Below are 20,850 nucleotides of genomic sequence, written 5' to 3'. Positions count from 1 at the left end.
AGAATGGTGCTTAATCCCGGTGTCGAGTATGGATAACTGAGTATGAAAATGATAGTTATGTTAGAATGTTAATACCTGGATATTTACGGTAATGCGTACTATTATATGCTCACTTCACTTAGGGACATGAAAGAAATTAAGAGCAACGTTAGTAATAGAATGTAGTGGTTTACTCTAGATAAGCGGGATGAAAAAATAATTATCCAGCGATAATGTTTAAATTCAAATGAATGTTAGCAAAATTGAGTACGTAAATGGCCCAAATTATTATGTGTTAGCGAAAGAACCTAAAAAGGATGCTAGTTTCAAATTATAGATTATGGGATGTGTGACAAACGTCAATTTCTCACAACATACTTATGTAAGTCGTCCAATGTCACCTGAATGAATGAACGCACGAAGAATAAAACTAGATGGGTTATAGAAGAAATGAAAGAGGTTTTGGGGACGAAACCTTCTTTAAGGGGGATAGATTTGTAACACCCCAAAACTCGAATTATTAAATTCATTAGTAGGTTACCTTGGGTAATTAGATGAAGTACAATAACTAAGTTATTAAACTTAGTTAAATGTCTAATAAATAAGTAAAGGAATGAAGTTTGTGGCAACTATGATGATGTGTTAGAGTTGAGGGACCTAGATTGCCAAAATGTAAACTGAAATTTATTAAAAAAAGAAAAAATAAAACCACAACACACACTGTGCGTGTGTGTGGTCGATCGCACAAGGCAGAGGGAAAGGGGTAAACCCTAATTCACAAGAAATCTCCAAATTGAAAAGGGAATTGAAGGTTTTTAGGATGCATGTATCAAGATTATCGATCTCCTAAGTGTTCTTCACTATCAAGTAAGTTAAATTATGTGTTTTAATGATAGTTGATGAAGTGGGTTTTAGTAAATCCATGAAATCTTATGAAATTGAACATGTATATATGTTAGATTCACCATATAGAAGGTGTCTTGTGCTTGAATTTGAATGTATTGAAGATTTGAGGAGAAACCCACTTGTTCAAGTAGCATGGTAATCTTGTAGTTGTATAAGTTAAGTAATTTTGATGAATGAATGATTATGTACTAACGTATCGTTAGCTAATCATGTTGTAAGAGGTATGAATCATGTGAAATTGGTTGAATGATTGAGTTTTTGTAGTTTACTAATGGGTTATGCATAAAACTCATGTACATGATGCTTAAAATGTTGTACGCCCATCAAGTGTTTGACAAAATGCCTCAATGATAAGCCATGTAGTTTTGAATAGATTGGGAAGTGATGTGATGCATAAGGATAACATAATATACATAAATTGTGAAACATGGTATGAAGTAGGAATGATGCTTGAATGTAATTGTTATGAAAATAAACGGCGCAACCTAAAATGAGATTGGATTATATATAGGATTAAGGTTAGAAGTTTAATTTTGTATGCAAGAACTTATGTGTTATGTACTAGCTAATTTATGTGTCATGTACGCTAGTTATGAAGTATGATGATACATATCCTATATGTGCACTAATAAACTAATGAAAGTCAAATATTGTATGACTTGATAGCCGAACGAATGAATGTATGTAAGCTAACCATGTTACGAATGTGGTGACATGTACGGATAGGAGTCATGTCAACAAGAGCACAAACGAGGAAGTGCCACTGGTCGAAGGTAAACATGGAAGCTATGTGCAAATTCGGACGCACGAGGTAAGTAAACTCCCGGACTCCCTCTCTAGTAGTAAAAGAGAATAATTGTATGATAATTGTTAGAAGTTGTGTTGAAATGCGTTATTGATGATGATATCAAGTAAGTAGTATTAAGTAAGTGATTTCCGAATCACTTCTTAGTTTATTTAAGCAAAGTTATGTGCTAGTTACTTAAGCATGATAATCGAAGCCTATTAAGATTTGGTTATTTAGAAGCAAAGGTTTTCGCTATGTAGACCAACGGGTCAAAATAAGGAAGTTTTACTAATGAAGTTCAATTACGTATAATTGATTGAAATGAATGAGATTAACGCATACCGGGAATCGGGTTCATAAACCCCATGTATGGAACTCCGGATAGTGTAAACCCTTTTATAGTTATAATGTTCATGTGAGTTTTGAGTATAAACAAGTGAATTGTTTGGTAAAAACATGAACGGGTCAAATAACTAGTAAATGAATATTAAGTCGAAAGCATATAAGTTAAGAATTTCCTTAATCCGTGTGTTGGATTTCAAGTTCACATGATAGAATGTTAATTTACAATCATGTAGGAAGAAACGTGACGCAAAACGGATGAAAAATGAGAGAGTGTTGTCCGTTTCGGTAAGAATTAATGGCTAGGAAAAGTGCAGAGCTGACACGACCGAATGAAGGTTCTGTCAAAAATATTATTTATGTGATTTATGCATCGTAGGCTTCGGTATATTATCCGTGGACTACAGTGGGCCTCCCAAACATGATTTCGAGTGTTCCCTTGATGATTATAAGTTGTAAACCCAAGTCTAAGCCTCATGTAATTTATATAAGGGTATGATAGATGTATGTAATGAAGTTGGACATGTATTACATGTAAATGGTATATAAGAATGCGTACGGAACACGTAGGTATGAATACATGATTGTAGGTATGATTGAATGTATATTAGGTATGTAGATGTGTATGATTGTAAGTATGTATTGTGTAAGTATGTGCGAATGCATGATTTGGATGCATTTGAGAATTAACATTACTAACAATGCCCTTGAGTTTGGGATGTAATGCAGGAATGAGAATGTCGGATTCTTATGAAGTTGAAGCCGAACTCGGAACAAGAGACTTAGAGAGAATAGTCGAATGAATCGAAGCTATATTGTCGAATATTATACGAAAGTTAATCGTATGAGGTTGTCAATGAATAATGATTAAGTTGTATGTGATGTTCACAGGTACCATACGGATTTCTTCTTTTACTAACGAAGATGAGCGGACGAAGATCGAGTCAAGAGCAAGGATTGTACGGGAAGGATCGGTCACATAGTTTATCAAATGTAGGTCCGAAGTATTAATATAATGGAACGTGGTAAATACTTTTTAATGAGTGTATGACATTTCGTATTCGAACTTTCCTGTAAGTACTATGTCTATTAAAGAACGAAATTTTGGGTTCATATTTTCCGCTGTGTTGTATTTTTAAGTTATTACAAGTTAGTCTTACAGGGAATTGTTCATAATACGAACGGGTCATGCCCGATTTTTGTTAAATTATAGTATGATAATATCATATTTAGGAAGGTGAAACCTTGGGCGTTTCAAGTTGGTATCAGAGCCATGGTTTGAGTGAAATCAAGTAGAATGAGGTAAATACTTGAACTCAAACCTGTGTGCTCTCGTGACCAAGAACCCGTACAATCCAAGACTCGATCAAGGCCTAAAGGCAAAAGCGAATGTAAGTATGTATTAGATTATGCATTTGAAGGAAACTAATAGTATGTTATGTGAAGGGTAAGCGCAATGGTTTGGAAGGGAGAATCCGTGAATGCAGTCTAGGACCGGCATCAAGGCAGGTAATAAGATGAATTGACCCCAGGTACGTAAACTTAACGTGTGGGCGTATGAAATGGGATAATTAAGCAAGTGAAAGAAAATTTTAAATGAAATATAATAACGACATGGTAAATAAGTTTTGAAAATGTTACACGTGCCGAAACATATTTCTTCGGACATAAGGTGGCAATTACGCGAAAACACGAAACTAGTATGTGGAATGTGTACCTGGCCAGTACACAAAAAACGTATGACGTTCGTGAGACCGTGATAATTGTTACAGGTATGTCCGATAGAATTAGGTAGCAGGTAGGCGTGTGGGTGAAATATGTAGTAAGACTCTCGGGTGATTGAGAGTACTATGTAAGAGTGAAAAGTGTGGGTGATAAGAATGAGGAATGTTGAATCCGTAAGAAAGTACGGATCAACGATGTATGAATGAAATGTTTGAATCCGCGAGACGGATTCAAGGAATGAAAAATGAGAATGCAATGCTTGAATCCGCGAGACGGATTCAAGGGATGAAAGGCATGAATGCAATGTTTGAATCCGCGAAACGGATTCAAGGAATGAAAAATGAGAATGCAATGCTTGAATCCGCGAGACGGATTCAAGGGATGAAAGGCATGAATGCAATGTTTGAATCCGCGAGACGGATTCAAGGAATGAAAAATGAGAATGCAATGTTTGAATTCGCGAGATGGATTCAAGGGATGAAAGGCACGAATGAAATGTTTGAATCCGCGAGACGGATTCAAAACACAGAAGGTACGAAAGGTATGAGTAATGTGTTCGAATCCGCGAAACGGATTTAAGATATAAAAGACGAAAACTAGTCTACATAAGAAGAAGTCAATAGTTTGACCATGATTGCATCAAACAAGTCATATAAGTAAATGTAAAGCAAATGAACAAAAGAATGATAAGAATGAAGATATTCGAATGTGAAGTAATTACGTACCAAACAAATAAATGTTCCTTAAGTGATATGATTCAGTTTATGTTTAAACTTCTATATATATATATATATATATATATATATATATATATATATATGAATATATTTATGCAAATGCGTTTCATACAAGAATGGTCGAAATGATAAGTGGGTCATACGGGTCAGATGGCGATCACCATTTGAACTCGGCAGTTAATGTGTTGATTTGTTAAGTTTATACTCATAGGTGAGCTTGATGAATGGACACGCAATGTCACTAATCAGAAAAGGAATGATCATCGTAAGGTATGGATAACGAATCAATGGAATTTACTTTTGTCGGGTATGTATAAAAAGCGGTGTAACTTTGATAGGAGCTTATAGCTCGACTTGAGGAGGATGTGTTAGGACTGGATAGTTGGTAAGCATAGGTCAGAATGTAATTATAAATGGACTACCGAAAAGTCAAACAAAGTAAGTGGATAGTTATTTGACTGGTATTAGTAAAATAGCATGACGTAGTTGATTCACCAAGTGGATAAGACCGATGAAAGCTATTGTAGTAGCAAGAAAGAGTATGTGAGAAAAGGAATGTGTGATATGTTGTAGCATGTACGTAAGGAAATTGTGAAAAAGTCATAGGTGAACAAACATCATGTAGAATGCAATTATGAAAAGCTATATGCTAAACGTTAATTTTACAGATAAGAATGATGAAATTCTTAGTGTGATGATAGAAATAAAGCAGGTGGAACGATGCACACGGGAGGGAGCATAATACACGAATGTATGGGGTCAATTCTGGTACGGAAGGTACCTATAAAATGGCGGATCGATCTGGCTTACGGATCACGGATCTATACAATGAAGACAAGGTCAGTAAATGTTTAGTTTTTGATTGATAAGTATGAATAAGTAAATTGATTAGTACGTACGAACGAAATGAATGGTAAGATAATTATGGTATAGTATGAAATGTTCGACCTATAATGGTCAACATAAGAAAGTATGTATGTCATTAAGAGGAAGATATTGAGGCCTTAAATGACAATTTCAACTAAATGGTTAAATGCTCGTATGATGCTCTTGCACGACATACATGGTTGGAATAGTAAGTAGTGCATGCAATGATCTAATAATAAAGAGTTTCAATGATTAAAATTTGAGGATAGATTTAAAGTTGTAAGTAGTTCAAATAACGGTAGAAAAGTGTAGAATGGTACTTAATCCCGGTGTCGAGTATGGATAACTGAGTATGAAAATGATAGTTATGTTAGAATGTTAATACCTGGATATTTACGGTAATGCGTACTATTATATGCTCACTTCACTTAAGGACATGAAAGAAATTAAGAGCAACGTTAGTAATAGAATGTAGTGGTTTACTCTAGATAAGCGGAATGAAAAAATAATTATCTAGCGATAATGTTTAAATTCAAATGAATGTTAGCAAAATTGAGTACGTAAATGGCCCAAATTATTATGTGTTAGCGAAAGAACCTAAAAAGGATGCTAGTTTCAAATTATAGATTATGGGATGTGTGACAAACGTCAATTTCTCACAACATACTTATGTAAGTCGTCCAATGTCACCTGAATGAATGAACGAACGAAGAATAAAACTAGATGGGTTATAGAAGAAATGAAAGAGGTTTCGGGGACGAAATCTTCTTTAAGGGGGGTAGATTTGTAACACCCCAAAACTAGAATTATTAAATTCGTTAGTAGGTTACCTTGGGTAATTAGATGAAGTACAATAACTAAGTTATTAAACTTAGTTAAATGTCTAATAAATAAGTAAAGGAATGAAGTTTGTGGCAACTATGATGATGTGTTAGAGTTGAGGGACCTAGATTGCCAAAATGTAAACTGAAATTTATTAAAAAAAAGATAAATTAAACCACAACACACACTGTGCGTGTGTGTGGTCGATCGCACAAGGCAGAGGGAAAGGGGTAAACCCTAATTCTCAAGAAATCTCCAAATTGAAAAGGGAATTGAAGGTTTTTAGGATGCATGTATCAAGATTATCGATCTCCTAAGTGTTCTTCACTATCAAGTAAGTTAAATTATGTGTTTTAATGATAGTTGATGAAGTGGGTTTTAGTCAATCCGTGAAATCTTATGAAATTGAACATGTATATATGTTAGATTCACCATATAGAAGGTGTCGTGTGCTTGAATTTGAATGTATTGAAGATTTGAGGAGAAACCCACTTGTTCAAGTAGCATGGTAATCTTGTAGTTGTATAAGTTAAGTAATTTTGATGAATGAATGATTATGTACTAATGTATCGTTAGCTAATCATGTTGTAGGAGGTATGAATCATTTGAAATTGGTTGAATGATTGAGTTTTTGTAGTTTACTAATGGGTTATGCATAAAACTCATGTACATGATGCTTAAAATGTTGTACGCCCATCAAGTGTCTGACAAAATGCCTCAATGATAAGCCATGTAGTTTTGAATAGATTGGGAAGTGATGTGATGCATAAGGATAACATAATATACATAAATTGTGAAACATGGTATGAAGTAGGAATGATGCGTGAATGTAATTGATATGAAAATAAACGGCGCAATCTAAAATGAGATTGGATTATAAATAGGATTAAGGTTAGAAGGTAAATTTTTTATGCAAGAACTTATGTGTTATGTACTAGCTAATTTACGTGTCATGTACGCTAGTAATGAAGTATGATGATACATATCCTATATGTGCACTAATAAACTAATGAAAGTCAAATATTGTATGACTTGATAGCCGAACGAATGAATGTATGTAAGATAACCGTGTTACGAATGTGGTGACATGTACGGATAGGAGTCATGTCAACAAGAGCACAAACGAGGAAGTGCCACGGGTCGAAGGTAAACATGGAAGCTATGTGCAAATTCGGACGCACGAGGTAAGTAAACTCCCGGACTCCCTCTCTAGTAGTAAAAGAGAATAATTGTATAACAATTGTTAGAAGTTGTGTTGAAATGCGTTATTGATGATGATATCAAGTAAGTAGTATTAAGTAAGTGATTTCGGAATCACTTCTTAGTTTATTTAAGTAAAGTTATGTGCTAGTTACTTAAGCATGATAATCGAAACCTATTAAGATTTGGTTATTTAGAAGCAAAGGTTTTCGCTATGTAGACCAACGGGTCAAAATAAGGAAGTTTTACTAATGAAGTTCAATTACGTATAATTAATTGAAATGAATAAGATTAACGCATACCGAGAATCAGGTTCATAAACCCCATGTATGAAACTCCGGATAATGTAAACCCTTTTATAGTTATAATGTTCATGTGAGTTTTGAGTATAAACAAGTGAGTTGTTTGGTAAAAACATGAACGGGTCAAATAACTAGTAAATGAATATTAAGTCGAAAGCATATAAGTTAAGAATTTCCTTAATCCGTGTGTTGGATTTCAAGTTCACATGATAGAATCTTAATTTACAATCATGTAGGAAGAAACGTGACGCAAAACGGATGAAAAATGAGAGAGTATTGTCCGTTTCGGTAAGAATTAATGGCTAGGAAAAGTGCAGAGCTGACACGGCCCAGTGAAGGTTCTGTCAAAAATATTATTTATGTGATTTATGCATCGTAGGCTTCGTTATATTATCCGTGCACTACGGTGGGCCTCCCAAACATGATTTCGAGTGTTCCCTTGACGATTATAAGTTGTAAACCCAAGTCTAAGCCTTATGTATTTTATATAAGAGTATGATAGATGTATGTAATGAAGTTGGACACGTATTACATGTAAATGGTATATAAGAATGCGTACGGAACACGTAGGTATGAATACATGATTGTAGGTATGATTGAATGTATATTAGGTATGTAGATGTGTATGATTGTAAGTATTGTATTGTGCAAGTATGTGCGAATGCATGATTTGGATGCATTTGAGAATTAACGTTACTAACAATGCCCTTGAGTTTGGGATGTAATGCAGGAATGAGAATGTCGGATTCTTATGAAGTTGAAGCCGAACTCGGAACAAGAGACTTAGAGAGAATAGTCAAATGAATCGAAGCTATATTGTCGAATATTATACGAAAGTTAATCGTATGAGGTTGTCAATGACTAATGATTAAGTTGTATGTGATGTTCACAGGTACCATACGGATTTCTTCTTCTACTAACGAAGATGAGCAGACAAAGATCGAGTCAAGAGCAAGGATTGTATGGGAAGGATCGGTCACATAGTTTAACAAATGTAGGTCCGAAGTATTAATATAATGGAACGTGGTAAATACTTTTTAATGAGTGTATGACATTTGGTATTCGAACTTTCCTGTAAGTACTATGTCTATTAAAGAACGAAATTTTGGGTTCATATTTTCCGCTGTGTTGTATTTTTAAGTTATTACAAGTTAGTCTTACAGGGAATTGTTCATAATACGAACGGATCATTCCCGATTTTTGTTAAATTATAGTATGATAATATCACATTTAGGAAGGTGAAACATTGGGCGTTTCATGAGATGATAATAATAAAGCTGGTGGAAGGATGCTCACAAGTGGGAGCATATTTCATGATTGAATGAGACCAATTCTGGTACGGAAGGTACATATAAAGAAGCGGATCGATCCGGCACACGGATAACTGATTTATGCAATGAAGGCGAGGTTAGTAAAATGTTTAATTTTTGATTGATGATTAAGAATCTATGGATTTATTTGTAAGTGTGAACAAAATGAATGGTAGGATAATTATGGTATGGTATGCAATAATCGACTTGTAATGGTCAGCGTAAGAAGGTATGTATGTCATTAAGAGAAAGATCTAAAGGCCTTAAATGAAAATTTGAACTGATTTGGTTAAGCGCTCGTATGAAGCTCGTGCACAACATACCTGGTTGGTATAATAAGTAATTCATGCAAAGAGCTAAAATAAAGTGTTGCGAAGGATTAAATTTGAGGCTAAACTCAAAGTTGTAATTAGTTCAAGTAACGGTAGAAACCGTAGAATGATGCTTTATACTCGTATTTAGTATGAAAAAGTAATTAGGAAGAGGGTAGCTTTGTTTTAGTACCACTAAGTCGTTAAATGTTTATAGTATGCGTATAATGATATGCTAAGCCCTAATATGAATAGGAAAGTAATTAGAAGAACGTTAGTAACAGGATGATGGGGTTTGCTCATGGTTACAATAATAAATTATATCGTGTATGATACCTGAGTGGAATGAAATAAATCATTTATTTTTATTAGCAAATGGCTTAATTAGAAAGATATAAACAAGCTATAAACATAGGCTTGTACGACCAATAGTATACATTTGGAATAAATTTCAATGAACGAAGCGCTAGTGATGATGTATGCTAGGAACTAGCATTATAAAATGAAAACGACACTAATAAGATCTCTGGATCAGATTCTGACTTATATGTGATTATGAAAGTAATTTACTTAATTTAAGAACGTAGGAACAATGCGTACACATATGTTCATCCATGAATGAAACTTTTGCCAAGATCCCGAATGCATTTATGTCGTAGTAAGCATCGTGAATGAATAGATGAAAAAGTAAGAGTAGAATTGGTCTAGTTGGAATGAGAAAGGTTTCAGAGACGAAACCTCCTTTAAGGGGGGTAGACTTGTAACACCCCAAAAATATTTATTAAGAGAATAAGTTAAATTGAATTAAAAATTTAACTTAGTTGGTAAAATGTGTTAAATAACTAGCTTAGTGATGATATATGCCTAAATAAAACAAATGCACAAACTAGAAGGGGGAAAGGTGAAAATTTTAAAAAAACAAAAGGATTAATAAAACTAAAACCCAAATTCACACTCTGGTGTGTGGGAGTTCAACTAGAACAATAGAAAAACAAGGGAAACCCTTGTTCTTGCTAAAATCACTCAATTGATCAAGGAATTCAAGCCTAATCACTTGCATGATTCTAAATATTCGGTCATCTCACATACTCAGTAAAGTGGTAAGTTAAATCTCTTGATTTGTTGAATTATAGGAAATGGGTTTCAACCCAGTCATGTGTTCGTGTTAAAATATGTGCAATTAGATGTAAGGGTTGCACTATAGGATAAGGTTTATGTGTGGATTTGATCATTTGAAAGACTAGTTGCATAAAACCATTTGATATGAAATATTAGAGATGTAGGATGATGAAAATTAGGAATGATCATGTGTAAATTTGGCATATGATGATATTGTAGTACTTGAATCTTAGGCAAAATGACGTAGGATAAAAGAATGATATGAACTTGATTGGTTATTGACGGGTTATGAGGCGAACTAGAAGGAATTGTACTTTAAAAGCTTATATGTAGTGTCCTACAAATGCGAAACCCGCCAAGTGCTCGATAAAATGCCTAAAAGAACATATTTGTGAAATTCGGAAGAAATTGTGATAAAGTTGCCATATGTTAGATTATGAAAATAATGAAATGATATTTGAATGAACTAAAAGATGGAACAAATATGTTAATGTAGCCGTGAAGGAAGAAAGCTCAAGTGCTAGGAAAACGGAAAACACGCAAGATCGAGGTATGTTATTTATGCATACTAAATTCTATAAGTAAATTGTTGTTTGTGCTAAAGCCATAAATTTGATAGTTGTGATAGATAAATAGTAAATGGTTTGATCCGTTGTGAATGAATTGCATGAACCGTAGATTTATAAATGAAATGTTTTATGACCGTTCCTTTATGGGAGAACCGGATAATGAGAAAATGAGTATGAAGGGAATAAGTTTGTTCGTCCTAAACGAACCGAATGAAAGTTATATTATGAATGATATTATCCGTTACTAACGGATAAGTTATGAATGAACGCAACCTACTCGATCCGTCGCTCACGGATTTGAGTGTATGTAAAAGATTGAAAGGAATGTATTCGTTCGTTATAAACGAACCGAATGAAAGTTATGTATGAACGAAAAATGTCCGTTTCAACAGGATAAGAATGGCATGTTATATCTCAATTTTGAGATAGTATGTTTGACCCGTTTCACGGGGTAAGAAGATGCACGTATGTGATGAATGTATGAAAGGGATTAACTTTGATTTACTAGTCTAGAAGTAACGTACTAACGAGTTTAAAATTTTGATGTAGGTAAATCCGCAACTTAGACGTGATGGCGAATTTGGAACGAACACACGCGTGAAACTTGTCTATATGCGCTTCCGCTATTTTGTGATGAAGTTATGGTCAAAAGCTACTTTTGTTGTAATTAGTTTTTGAGTAGTAACTAGTCTTTTTAAGTTAACATGTTAAATCTTTTAAACCATAAATGTTGTCGTTGGTAGATATATAAACGTAATGCCATGGCGTTGTATGTCCTTTTGAAAGTGTCTTTAAATTCTTGTATTAAGGATTACTAAAACAGGGTTTACTCTCGTACGGACGGGTCATGTATATTTAGATGGTTACGCCCCGCTTGCGGTATGCTCATATAATGTATATTTGTATTGGCGCTCGGGGGCAAAAGTGAAAGTGCTCTAATTTTAACGTTATTTTACTAATTTCATGAAAATAACGTTAAAAGAGAGGATGGTTAATCATGCATCATGTGGTGGCGTTGATAGCCGAAAGACAAGGGGTACATGCACTAATCAGCGTTTGTCTCAATTAATTGCTGAGTGTTATATGTCTTATGTCCAAGGCTTAATACAAAACTACTATCGAGCCGGGGTCTCACTGGAAGCAGCCTCTCTATTACTACGGGGTAGAGGTAAAGTTGTCTACATCTTACCCTCCTCAGACCCTACCTTAACTTTGCTTTTGGTGGGATATACTGAGTATGATGACGATGTGATAATTTGTTATAATTTTACTAGGTAAACTAAGTCATTTGTCACCGAATCTGAAATGGATCAACAAGGAACACCACTGAGAGAATTCCCGATGCTAGATGGACATTTACGACACAACTCTTCCGCCCATTATAAACACATAAAACACATCGTTAAATTACTTTGCGCCTCAGTTGATACACTTTGGATGTTTATATATGTTTTGTGATTGAACTGCACATTATATATTTTAATATTTAACCATTGATTTCTCAATTGATTCGGTTAATTCATTTGACTACTTTGTAATAGAGTTATTTAGTTTTTTTTTTTTTTTTCATCCTACTTAGTATTGGTACGCTAGTTATTATTATTATTATTCTATTAAAGTGTAATTTCATGTAAAACATAAAATAATTTACATACTACGTAATCCATGACAACTCCATGTTTGTAAGTAACAAATTCAATTTCAAATTAACCTCTGAAAGATGACTTTGAACTATTCGATTTGTACACTTATGTGATAGGTATGTCTATAAAATGCAGGCCGCACCTTCTCTACATCACCCAAATCTTTCTCCACCACAAAAATGAATTCTTCTTGTGAACAAAAACAAAACATAAATGTTCTTTTAGTTACTCTTTCAGCTCAAGGTCACCTTAACCCCATCCTAAAACTAGGCAAAATTCTTGTTAATAAAGGCCTCCATGTCACTCTTGCAACCACCAACTCTGCCCTCAAAAACATGTCCTCTGCCCCGAAATGCATCGGCGGCGTCTACCATGAGTTCTTCTCCGATGGTCTACCTATCGACTACGACCGAGAGGCAAATATGGATTACTACATGGACACACTAAGCAAGTTTGGACCCGTTAATCTCTTGGCCTTGATTAAATCCCATCCAAGAAAATTTGCATGCGTCGTCCATACACCTGTTGTGACGTGGGTATCTGATGTGGCAGCTGAAATTAATATTCCCAACGCCATGCTATGGATCCAACCATGCACTCTCTACCAAATATACCATCGTTATTACAACGGCCTCGACGAATTCCCAACAGACACTAACCCTAATATGAACGTTAAGCTGCCCGGATTGCCCGTTTTTCATGCGGATGAGTTACCCTCGTTTGTTCTTCCATCAAACAGGTTCCGTAGCCTTGATAGTATACTAAAACAAGTGTTTCATAACATGCACAAGGTGAAGTGGGTGCTGGGGAACTCGTTCATGGAGCTCGAGAAAGATGTGATCATGTCGTTGAATAACGGTGGCTGTGTGTTTTGGCCCGTAGGACCATTAGTTCCGGCAACCCTTATGGGCAAAGAAGTAGATGTCGGTTTCGATCTTTTCAAATCGAATGAAGATAGTAATTGTATGGAATGGCTAAACAAACAAAAACCCTCTTCAGTTGTTTACATCTCATTCGGGACATTCTTGTTTTTGACCGAAAAAGATATAAAGAACATAGCATCCGGTCTTAAAACCACAAAACGACCGTTTCTATGGGTGATAAGAGTGCCGGAAAATCAAGAACTACCCAAACATGGGTTCTTGGAGGAGATTAAGGAACAAGGTTTGATTGTAAGTTGGTGCCCACAAACACAAGTGTTATCACATCCAGCAGTTGGGTGTTTCTTGAGTCACTGTGGGTGGAACTCGTTGCTCGAAAGCGTGGTCGCGGGTGTGCCGGTTATTGCTTGTCCGCAGTGGACGGATCAGCCGACGAATGCTAAGCTGGTGACGGATGTTTGGGGTGTTGGTGTGAAGGTGAAGAAGAGTTTAGATGGTGTTGTTAGTGGGGAGGAAGTGGGAAGATGTGTGGAGGAGGTTATGAGTGGGTTGAAATCGGAAGTGATCAGGAAGAATGCGTTGGAGTTGAAAGCGGCGGCGCGTGTGGCGTTGAGGGATGGTGGTTCATCGGATAATAATATTCGGATGTTTGTGGATGAAGTTGTTTCTTCTTGTTCATGTACGGAGCACAAATAAATATCGGTGTTATTGTGAAATGAAAATTTATCTGGTTTTATAGGAATATTTTAAGTAAAATATATATTCTAGTTAATGTATTTATGAAAAAGTTTTACCAATGGATTTTATATTAGTACTTTTGACTTTAAGTTTTGAGTGCTTACGTTTGTTTTGAAGTTGCAAAGTTGGGGATATATTATATATACCTAAATTTAGAGTAAACGGCCAAAATGTTGGCTGAGAGATTTGATCACTCTTACCACTTTAGTTAAAACTCAAACTAATTTTAAATTTGGATGTTAACTGAAAAATTTGAATAGATTTTGATTTTGGATGAAAATGATAACAAAATTGAAATCACATGGATTCAGATTTAAAAGATTTGAGTTTTGGACTAAAATGGTAAAAGCGACCAAACCTCAAAGACCATTTTGACAGGTTACTCCTAAATTTATAGAATTTTGGCCAACATTACATTTACAACTAATTTGGCCTATCACTATCTGTGTATTTGTGTGAAAAGCTGTGACACATACTTAAATTAGGTGCGTGTATTATAGTTTTAAAATTTTATATTAAGTGTTTTCCGGTTTTATAATCTGATTCAACTGGTCCGACCAATAAATCAGTAAAATATGACTCTAACCACTCGGGTTTTAAAAATGTGAAAAAGAATTTTACTTTTGACAAACTAAAGTCATAAACGGTCATCATTAAACATGTAAAATGTGAAACTATTGATATGATATTAAAGTCTTTTGACAGAGGGTACCAATTACAAAAAATAAACAAAAAGGCTATGTGGTATGGGGTAGTGCTCCCTCCACATTATCCAACAATCAACTAGTAGTAGTCTTCCGCCGTGTTGCGGCGAAAATTTGATATAACTCGGTCGAAATTGAATTGGTTCATTACCGTATTTGTATGGTACCGATACATGCTAGAAATCAAATGATACTATAATATTAAATTTATTGTAAATGTTTGGTGTACATCCACTTTCTCCAGCGTTCACAACCCAATTCGGTCCAAATTATCTTTGACGAATTTATTTAATTCACTAAATAGAAAACCAAATACTAATCTAATTAATAAAACTAAATAATAAAAACCATAAGATCATAGGGTATGGGCTCCGTCCTCCGGCCCGTCCTTCCGCCGCCGCCCAAAAAGACCACTCCCAGCCCCATCCAAATCATCCTCCCCCAGCCGATGATGACGAGCCAACTTCCTCTCTCCTTACGCACACACATCTATACATACATACATACATACATACATACATACATACATACATACATACATACATACATACATACATACATACATACATACATACATACATACATACATACATACATACATACATACATACATACATACATACATACATACATACATACATACATATATATATATATATATAAAGGGGTTCATCCTCCACCCCCTAGGTCCATCTTCTCCAAGCCTCTCCTACGTGGCGATGACGTGACGGCCCATCCTCATGGGGATGAGCCTCCCATACCCACTGGTCTAAGTAAAGATGTTATGTAGCTAGGCTATATATAGCCAAGTAATTTATTGAATAAAGAAGTAGCTTTTCCTTTTGCCAACATAAAAAACCTATGTTCATCTATCTTCTTCATATCACATAAAAAATACATAGTTGCAGATATAGTAGCTTGAATCAAAGGGGCCTGTAACCAACATATTTGAATTAATTTTTTTTTCACCAAACCACCTTTTAGATAGAGATAGGGGGAGGAGCTGTGAGAGGATTTCCGGCCGGCCGGCCAAGATGTCAGGCGACAGCAACACCTTCGGCAACGGCTGAAGCAGCCTGTCGGTCTAAGAGGTGGAGGCTAAGCAAGCTAAGGCTGAGGTTAAGGTAACGCAAGTGTTTAGGTGGGTCCCTGCATGATCCGGCAATGACGGCTAGGTTCCGGCGAACGTTCCGGTCATTTACTTTGCACCTGCATGTTCCTTTTCCATGAAGATTGTCACACCCCAACCGATGGCGGAAACATCGGGATGAGACGAAGTGTGTATAGATTGCTAGAGACGTCATAACACTATGTGACAATATTTAATTAAATTCAAATTTCATTGCAATACTAAATTTTCATACAAGGTTCAAATATAAATAACAACATAGTTTCAAATTGTAACATAACAACTAAGATAAATTAATCTAGGTGTGTATCTAGTCCACCTTAAATCTCGTTTCATCTTTAGTCCATACTTCAACAATTAACCTGCAACATGTATTAAAATAGAGTTCAATGCAAAAGCAAAGGCGAGTATACAAGTTTGACTACATAGCATAATAGAATAAAAACTCATATCCAACATGTAACATAGCGATTAAATTTACTAGCGATGCAATTTTTGGCGTACTATATGATCAAACCCAAGAATACAACGCACAATAGCCTAATCCCAATAGTTTAGCGGGATAGAAATGTTTAACTCAACAATACCCAATTAGAATAGCGGGCGGGGCGTTAATCCTATAGCGCTATAATTGTTAAGGTGGGCTAGCAAAGTTAATGAGCATATAACGTTCCAAATCGTTCATAGAGCATACAAGCATAGCAAATATTCACAATAGTTTCATGTCACGTTCATAGATAGAGTATGTTTTGTTTAAGCATAAAAGTTGTTTTGAATAGGTATACATGTTGCATCCCAAAGTGTAAAGGGGAAAAAGGGATCGAGTATACTCACGGTTTACAAGTGGTGACTTGAAGTTCCGAGAGCAAGTTTGTAGATGAGTTAGTTTGGAGCACCTTGTCCTTCTACACAAGGAAACGTAGGTGTGTGAGTTTGGCGTATACGGAAGATTATAGATTCGGAGTTTTTAAAATATAAAGAAAGTAACATAGGTGAAAATAATCATCTTGTACACATAACTCTTGTTCTTGACACTACTGAAACTCAAAAGAGTTGGTATGATTTCATGGATTCGAAGATCCATTAGAGTCGTAACAAGGGCATGGTCATAGATGATGTAACGTCCACTTAACAAATAACTATTAAGTCATCATCAAGTCTTAGTTACTTAGATGTATACGTATAGAATAACTTAGATATTATATAGTCTTACAAGTCTTAAAATTCAAGCATGAGGTAGGAGATTAATGTCTCCATTTAGGTACCTCTTTGTGTCATAGAATACATACATGAGGTAGGAAGAACAAGCTTCCATTTAGGCACCTCTATTGTTCACCACTACACTTGTTGTTATAAACAACAAGGAGGGTCATGAACATACAAGTATCAAGGTATTAACAACAACTAATCTATAGTAAAACATCAAGTAATGAGTGGATTCTTATGAAGGATAGCCCAAGCTAATCCAACCATCACACATTCAACAAGTTTCACACTTGAACATTACTTGTGGGTAAAACCCTAATTAAAACAGAAAGTTTATGAGGTTTTAACCTCTGATTTAGATGTCTCAACCATGTTTTTAAGCTTAACCAACCATAAGAGAGGTTGTAAGCATTAGGACATTGGTTTGAGATGTGTTTCACACAAGTTAGATGAAGTTTACATAAGTTTGAAACAAAACAGAAAGTTTTTGGTCAATTTCGGAGCAATTCCAGGTCTGATTTCTCCAAGGAGAAGTCAAGGAATCAAACTACATGATTAACCAAGCAAGTAGGAAAAAGAATCGAGTGAATCGGATAAGAATTGAGTGAGTTATGCTCATTTTCGTGAAGGGGTGTCAATCTACTCGAACCTTTGCTTTCAGCTACGGTTTGGAGGATGTTTTGAGAGTTTTTAGTGTTGCAAAAGTGGTAGGGAGGCTGGTTATAAGTGGTATTTAGGGGGAAGGATTAGGGTTTCAATAGGTTGGGCTTTGGTAGTGTTTAGAAGGGGTTACACCTTGAAACTAGCCCACAAAACCCAACTATATGGGGCTGAATTTTGCTAAATTTGGGCTGCCATATTTCTTTATTTTTTTATTTTTTTAAAACATTATAATGAGTAATTTTGTTAGTTAAGTTGTGTAATAATATGCAACAATGTTTCCCCTAACTTGTAACAAGGTGAAATATGAAATAAAACATGATTTAACTAGGTAAAAAGTGTAATGTACAAGTATGTAACATGTTTGTAAGTATCACAAAGAAGTATCAAATGATCTCATGATTAATCGTATTATGGTGTATGTATAGTATGTAACAAGGAAATGCAAGTTTTCATTCATGATCAAAATCTCGAGGTTACAACGAGTACTAGAAGGAACGAGTACAATGATACAAAGCTTCCAAAATTAGCAACACGAGTAAGACAAGCTATAAATAGAAAGTACAAAACACAGGGCGTTGCAGTCTCCCCTCCTTTAGGAAATTTCGTCCCGAAATTTAGGAAGACGTAGGGAAAAGATGAGGGTACTTCTTCTTCATATCGCTCTTGAGTTCCCAAGTAAACTCAGCGCCACGTTTACCTTCCCATCGAACCTTGACGATAGGAATTTTACTGCGCCTCAATAACTTGACTTCTTGGTCCACGATTTCCATCGGTTTCTCCACAAAATGCAAAGTGTCGTTGATTTGAAGATCTTCGAGAGGAACTTGAAGTCCTTCATCAGCGAGACACTTCTTTAAGTTTGAAACATGAAACGTGGGATGAACATTGTTGAGCTCCTGAGGTAAATCGAGTCGATAAGCCACCTTGCCAATCCTTTCGAGTATCTTGAAAGGACCAACATAGCGAGGGGCAAGCTTTCCCTTCTTACCAAAACGAACCACTCCTTTCCAAGGAGACACCTTCAGTAGGACGAGATCCCCAACGTTGAATTCCATGGGTCTGCGTCCCTTGTTAGCATAGCTCTTTTGACGATTTCGAGCCTTGAGTAGATTATCACGGATTTGGTGAATCTTATCCGTTGCTTCTTGTATGAACTCAGGACCAGTAAAATGTTTGTCGCCAATCTCGTGCCAACTTAAAGGAGATCGGCACTTGCGGCCATATAATGCCTCGAAAGGAGCCATTTGAATACTAGAGTGGTAGCTATTGTTGTACGAGAATTCGATCAAAGGTAAATGCACATCCCAACTACCACCAAAGTCGATGACACAAGAACGGAGCATGTCCTCTAGGGTTTGGATAGTACGTTCAGTCTGTCCATCCGTTTGAGGATGAAAGGCCGTACTGAGATTCAAATGAGTACCCATAGCGGACTGAAAAGTTTGCCAAAGACGCGAAGTAAATCGACCATCACGATCAGAAATGATGTCTAGGGGAACACCATGATAGCGTATGACTTCATCGGTATAGATGCGAGCAAGTCGTTCAACCTTGAAATCTTCACGAATAGGAATGAATTGAGCGGACTTGGTCAAACGATCGATGATCACCCAAATGCTGTCGTAACCAGAGGGTGTACGAGGAAGTTTAGTTATGAAGTCCATCGCAATGCTATCCCATTTCCAAACAGGGATTTCAGGTTGTTCGAGTAGACCAGAAGGTCGTTGATGCTCGGCTTTGACTTTCGAACAGGTAAGACATTTGGAAACGTACACAGCAATGTCTCTCTTCATACCAGGCCACCAATAGGATGTACGTAGATTATGGTACATCTTGTCGGCGCCAGGATGAATTGAGTACCTAGATTTGTGTGCTTCGCTCATGATAAGGTCACGAAGATTGTCGCGATCTGGGATCCAGACGCGATCACAACAATAGAGAAGACCATCAGGTTTCGAAATGAGTTGACTTTCAGAAGCTCCACGTATTTCCACAGCCATGGAACCTTCATTGATAGACGAATATTGCGCTTCACGAATGCAATTGTGAAGATTGCTCGAGATATGGAAACAACGAATGACATCTACATGAGCCTTACGACTAAGTGCATCGGCCACGACATTTGCCTTACCAGGGTGGTAGCGAATCTCGCAGTCGTAGTCGTTGAGTAATTCCACCCAACGTCGCTGTCGCATATTGAGTTCCTTTTGGTCAAAGATGTGTTGTAGGCTCTTATGGTCAGTGAAAACCACACACTTAGTACCATACAGGTAGTGTCGCCAAATCTTTAACGCAAAAACGACTGCGCCAAGCTCGAGGTCGTGGGTAGTATAATTCTTCTCATGTATTTTGAGTTGACGAGAGGCGTAAGCGATGACTTTGTCTCGTTGCATGAGCACACAACCAAGACCACGATTCGAGGCATCACAGTACACCACGAAATCATCATTCCCATCAGGAAGAGCGAGGATAGGAGCGTTGCAAAGTAAATCCTTGAGAGTTTGAAAAGATTCCTCTTGCTCAGGACCCCAAGCAAAAGGTTTCTCTTTTTGAGTCAACGAAGTGAGAGGAACGGCGATTTTTGAAAAATTCGAGATGAATCGACGGTAGTAACCCGCCAATCCTAAGAAAGAACGGATTTCAGAAGGGGATTTAGGCGCAGTCCAATTCTTCACAGCTTCGATTTTTGCAGGGTCGACATGGATTCCTTTTTCACTAACGACGTGTCCAAGGAATTGAACTTCTTTGATCCAAAACTCGCATTTAGAAAACTTAGCGTATAAACGTTCACTGCGCAAAAGTTCGAGTATAAGACGAAGATGACGCTCATGATCGGCTCGAGATTTAGAATAAATGAGGATATCGTCAATAAAGACGATCCCGAAGCGATCCAAGTAAGGTTTACAAACA

The 20,850-nt window shown here is 36.3% G+C and overlaps 1 protein-coding gene and 1 long non-coding RNA gene across 2 annotated transcripts; both read left to right on the top strand.

The window, feature by feature from the left end:
- Positions 1-10,253: 10,253 nt before the first annotated feature.
- Positions 10,254-11,796, top strand: LOC110882060. Its single transcript, XR_002559980.2, has 3 exons — positions 10,254-10,388; positions 10,904-10,957; positions 11,526-11,796. It is a non-coding gene; the product is annotated as an uncharacterized LOC110882060 (long non-coding RNA).
- A 1,002-nt stretch (positions 11,797-12,798) lies between these two features.
- On the top strand, positions 12,799-14,196 carry LOC110881935 (UDP-glycosyltransferase 84B1). Its single transcript, XM_022130060.1, has one exon. The coding sequence runs from the start codon at positions 12,799-12,801 to the stop codon at positions 14,194-14,196; it is 1,398 nt and encodes a 465-aa protein (XP_021985752.1).
- The last annotated feature ends 6,654 nt before the right edge of the window (positions 14,197-20,850 follow it).

This window comes from Helianthus annuus, chromosome 10 (assembly GCF_002127325.2).
Source record: "Helianthus annuus cultivar XRQ/B chromosome 10, HanXRQr2.0-SUNRISE, whole genome shotgun sequence".
In the NCBI taxonomy this organism is placed as follows: domain Eukaryota; kingdom Viridiplantae; phylum Streptophyta; class Magnoliopsida; order Asterales; family Asteraceae; genus Helianthus; species Helianthus annuus.
The sequence above is the reverse complement of the archived record's forward strand: the minus strand, read 5'-3'. Positions and strand labels throughout refer to the sequence as shown.

Coding starts and splice junctions, on each gene's coding strand:
- LOC110881935 (XM_022130060.1), top strand. CDS start 12,799: ATGAATTCTTCTTGTGAACAAAAACAAAACATAAATGTTCTTTTAGTT.